A 5,182-nucleotide genomic window follows, 5' to 3' on the forward strand; every position below is an offset into this window, starting at 1 on the left:
CAGCCCGGGCCGGCTCCCCAGCGCCGGGGACCGAGCGGCCGCGGGGGTCGGAGGCGCCGGCCCGGCTACGCCACCTCGCCGTGCTCGCCGCACGTGAACGTGCAGGGGCGAGGCGCGGGCTCTGTCCGCCGCTCGCTCGCTCATAAAATGGGAGGCTTGAGATGAACCTCCCGGCAGGGCCAGAGCGCGGCCGAGCTCCTCTGAAAAAGTTACTCTCTGCTGTCTGCATTGAGGGCCCCCCCCCCCCCCGAAGAAAATGTGAGAAATAGAGCTTAAGAGTCACTTGACTCCCGTGACGTCACGGTAATTTTATTATTTCTGCACACTGTACTTTATTATTAGAATTTTTTTTCTGTGGAATTGAAATTTTCGTTCTTCTCGAGTGCTTAGTAGCATTTTGTACTTTTGAAAGTCTTGAGTGTGTTTTACCCATGAAACTGCGAAAAACATGAAAAGTCACTTACACTTTAATGTTTTTGGTGTTTTAAAAGTCCTATCTCTTGAGGATTGAACAGTCTGACCCCATTCCTTCTAATGACTTTAAAAAAAGTTTCCTTTGAAAAATAAAGCAGTACGAATTCAAATAACAGTTTTGAAATATTTGTGTATAATTTTGTCACACACTAAAGAATTCTTTGGGGTGAAAAAATTGAAAACAATTTAAGAGTATGTCAGAGACACTTAAGTGCTACACTGTATTGAATCTACAAATGTTTTAGGTGCTAGTAAGGGTCAAAAGGCTTACTTGAGGGAGTCTTTGCCTTTGTAAATATTGCTTTAATATAACTTAATATTTATGGAATACATACTGCAGAAGGCACGATGGAGACTGCTTTAGATGTATCTAGTACTTAAAACTACTCTGAATTAGTGGCATCTAATTAAGTCAGTTTTTCCTTTTGTTTTAGAATCTATCATATCTGTTAAATAACTATGGAAGAGTATACCAAGATAGAGAAAATTGGAGAAGGTGAGTGGTTTTAATAATAAACACTTTTTTTTTTTTGGCAAACCGGGGATGGAACTCAAGCTCTTGCACTTGCCAGGGAAGCGCTTACTCCACTGAGCCATCTCCCCTGCCCTTAAACACATTTTAAGAAATTGTTTAACAATACTTCTGTAACGTTGAGGACACAAAAATATTAAGATATGGCCATTAAGATGTCTTGTAAACTGAGTTTGATGGTGCCTGCCTGTGATTCCAGCTTTCTGGGAGGGTGAGGCTGGAGGATCTCTCAAGCCCACCCTGGTCAACTAATGGACTTACTAAGATGCCATGCCAAAATAAAATATTAATAAAGAAGTGGAGATGTAGTTAAGTGCAAAGGCCCTGGTCCGGTTCCCAGTACCACAGGAAAAGAGGAGTCTTGTAGTGCTAATGTGGATTGGTGTTCTACAGTGACTCCGTGGTGACTCCCCACCCCATAATCAGAATGTTTGATACTAAATGTTTGAGTGTTTGTGTTTTGAAAACACTGTAATTTCTGTGTGTTGGGATGACAAAAGTTAGGACTGTAGTACTATACTAATTTCATAAAATATTTTAGTCTTTTATAGTTACTTTTAGTATATATAGCTAAATTTTACCTATGCCTTATTAAACTGGTTATAATAAATTTTGTTTTTAAGACAGGTTTTTTTTGGGTAATTTAGGCCAGTTGTGAACTCACTGTAGTGCAGGCAGGCCCCCAGTTGAAGATTGTCTTGCCTCAGCCTCCCAAATGCTAGATTACAAGCATGTAGTACCCCCACCCAGCCTATAACAATTTGTATACTAATTTAAAATAGTTTCTAGATGTAAGTAACCTGACACATGTTTGGGTATAAGACATTTGAAAACTATTAAGTTTTGTGGGTAATCTTCACTTTCTATCAGACTTCACAGAGTGTTTGGACCTAGCTGGACATGGTGGCACACCTGTTATCGCAGTTACTGGGCAGGCTGATGCAGGACAGTTGTGAGTTTGAGTTTGGCCTGGGCAACTTAGTGAGGTCTTATCTCAAAATAGAATTTAAGTGGGCTGGCTTGTAGCTCAGTGGTAGAGCACTGGCCTAGGATGCTTGAAGCCCTAGGCTCAGTTCTCTCCACCAAAAAAAAAAAAAATCTATATAGTATAAATACATCTTTTTGCCTAGGTATTTTCTGTTGGGTTTTATTTTTTTTAAGGCAGAGTCTTGACTACGTGGTTCAGATTGCCTCTGAACTCATTGTGTAGCCCAGGCTGACCTGAACTTCTGGCAGTCTTCCTACCTTAGCCTCCTAAACTCTAGGGATTATAGGCGTGCACCACCTCATCCTGCCAGCCTGGATTTTTAAAATTTTTTCACTCACAAGACATCCAACTTTGTATATAAAAATTCTGAAGTGCTTTTTTACGGCTTTCCAGGAGCAAATGATAAAACTTGTACAAAGTACTTTGCTGTAAGAGTCCAACTCACGTGCATTCTGCTGGAGAAACACTTTTGTCTGTGTCTTGTTCTCTCAAAGACCCCAGTTATACAAGGCATATTAAACAGCATGAGTCATACTGTGTGCAATTTAGTGTGATAGACCAAGGTTCAGTGTTGAGTTGCAGATATATTACAAGGTCTTTTTAAAAATAAATTCTCGGGGAAAAATAAATAAATAAATAAATAAATTCTCGGGCTAGGAATATAGTTGAGTGGTTTAAACACCTGCCTGGCAAATGCAAGGACCTCAGTTTGATCCCTTGTACTGCATGCCATGCTGTCCCCAGAACCCCAGATGCACTGTTGCCCCCAAAACTGGGCATGGTGATACATGTTTGTAATCCCAGTGCTGGGGAGGCTGAGACAGGAGGATCACAAGTCTGAGCTGTGTAGTGAGACTTTGTATCACATAAATAATTAAAAATAAATTTTCATAAATACATTAAATCTTTTCTAGTAGGGTAATTTTGCTGCTGAATTACAAGTATCCATAATGTTGGGCAGTTACTGTTATTGCCATGACTGCTGTGTTCACAGCTACCTCCATTTTGTAGCCTCCAGGACAACCTGCTTGATGCTCCCTCATTGGTGCTTCTTAGATCTTCTCAAGTAGATCTACATTCTAACCTATAGGTCTTTGGCGACAGCTGTTCTTTCTTCCCAGAAGCCACCACGAATTGGTTTTACTCTTCACCTTCTTGGTCTTGGCCAAAAGAGCTTGGTAGCTCCATTGGCATCGTGCCCAGCAACTTTGTTTTTGTTTTGTTCTCATAATACTGGGGGTTGGACCAACCCAGGCTGGCCTTGCACTGAGCTACATTCCAACCCTTATTTTCGTTTTGCAGTAGGGTCTTGCTAATTTGCGAGGCTACCCACGCTACTTGAACTTGGCATCCTAACTTGGCCAGATTCTTCTGGAACTTTCTATCTTTCTACCTCAGCCTCCTGGAGCACTGGGGTTACAAATGTGCACCACCACAATCTGGCCTAATCCCTTTTTTATTTCATTGTTGTAGTGCATGAGGGCTGTCAGTTTTGTCTTGTTTTCAAATGTTTACCTATGGCCTGGCAATTTGTATAGTCCAGGGGAGATACTTAAATATTTGATAATAAAATTTTCTCTTTTCCTTGTGTGTTTTTCTGAACTCTGTTTTTTTCTTTTTCTACCATGTATAGTTTTGTCTACTCCAGTGCCTGACTGTTTTGGGATTTTGTGTTTGACATGGTTTGGTTTGGTTTTTCTTGTTATGGTTATGTTTTGTTTTGTTTTGTTTGCAAGACAGTTTCTTCAATGTAGCCCAGGCTGACCTCACACTTATTCCTCCATCCTGCCTCAGCTTCCTAAGTGTCATTTGACTGGATAATGGTTTTGAAAAATTAACTTGTGGAAATAAAGACATAGATGATGTCTTACATACAGTTTTCTGCCAGGTACCTGGACAAACTGGTAACTGTAGTGATTTTAAACTTCATTTGTGAACTTTTATTTTGAACATTTCCAAACCTCAGATCATTTGAAAGAGTTCTATGGTGAACCTATAATATCGTCACATTAGTGGCCTATCCCACGTTGTGTGTATGTGCATTAGCAATTTGATACTTGAAGATCTATCTAAAGTTACACATTTCATTTGACAGTTTTGCCTGGATTTTTTTTTTTTTTTTTTTTTTTTCTGTATTTTAGGGAAGGGTCTACAGGGTGTTCATGGTCTTACTACTAGATCAGACTCATAGTGATCCTCCTGTTTACAGCCTTCCAAGTTCTGGGATTACAGGTGCTCACCACCACGCCCAGTCTCAATTGCCTGCCCATTCAGCATGCCCTGTGCACCGGGGCAGGGCCTGCATGGCAGGCCTGGCCCAGCCTGGGGATCAAACCCCCGGCCTCTGTGCCTGCCTGGATTTTTTTTAAAATTAAAAATTCTGTGTGTTGTCCATCTTTGTGTTTGTGGTGCTTTTGGGGATTGAACTCAAGGGCTGTGCTTGGGTACTCCAAGCCTTTAAAACATGTTTTTCTTTAAAACTTTGGGAGTGTCTCTCAAGCTGCCAGACTGGACTTGATTTTTTGTTTTGTTTTGTTTTGTTTTGTTTTGTGATGCTAGTAGTTCAGTGCAGAGCCTTGTGAAGGCTTTGCAAGCCCTGTATCACTGAGCTATGTACATCCCCAGCCCTTCCTTTGATCAGTGTCTTGGTAAATTATCCAAGTTGGCCTTGGCTTGGATATTACAAAGTTGACTTTTAGCTGCTGAATTAAAAAAATCTGAATGCAGTCATGCTAGTCTTTGAAAGTCTTCTTGTCTAATGACAGTGTCTTTGGCTATGTCCATGATGGAGGAAACTGGAAACTTACTGGCATTTAGTAGACACTCTGAAATAAAGCTCACTGCTCACCACCTTGGCTTCCATACCTGCTCATTCCTCTTCTGTGTTTCGTGGGAGAAGTCTTCTGTTAGATTGGGTAGCTTCCAAGCTTTTCTGTGTTACCATGATTTTTACTTGCTTTTAAGGTAGTATTTTTCTTTTTTTCTTCCTTGCTTATTTAGTAAGCTATTTAAAATAGTTCTGTAGGTGGGGCTGGTGAGATGGCTCAGTGGTCTAAAGCACCTACTTAGAACAAGCTTAGCAAAGCAGAGGGACCGCGGTTCAATCCCCCAGCACCACATGCCAGCCAGCCCCGCCCCCTGGTGGGCTGAGCTGGCCACACACACACACACACACACACACACACAAA

At 41.3% G+C, this 5,182-nt stretch overlaps 1 protein-coding gene across 1 annotated transcript in view; it reads left to right on the top strand.

Moving 5' to 3' along the window:
• Cdk1 (cyclin dependent kinase 1) overlaps window positions 1-5,182 on the top strand; it is a 15,352-nt gene that overhangs the window by 364 nt on the left and 9,806 nt on the right. Inside the window, exon 2 of the mRNA XM_004645880.2 lies at window positions 909-970. Within this exon, the coding sequence (XP_004645937.1) occupies window positions 934-970 (37 nt within the window). The 5' untranslated portion in view covers window positions 909-933. The remainder of the gene's footprint in view (window positions 1-908; window positions 971-5,182) is intronic.

This window comes from Octodon degus, unplaced genomic scaffold, assembly GCF_000260255.1.
Source record: "Octodon degus isolate 3935 unplaced genomic scaffold, OctDeg1.0 scaffold00240, whole genome shotgun sequence".
NCBI lineage: Eukaryota > Metazoa > Chordata > Mammalia > Rodentia > Octodontidae > Octodon > Octodon degus.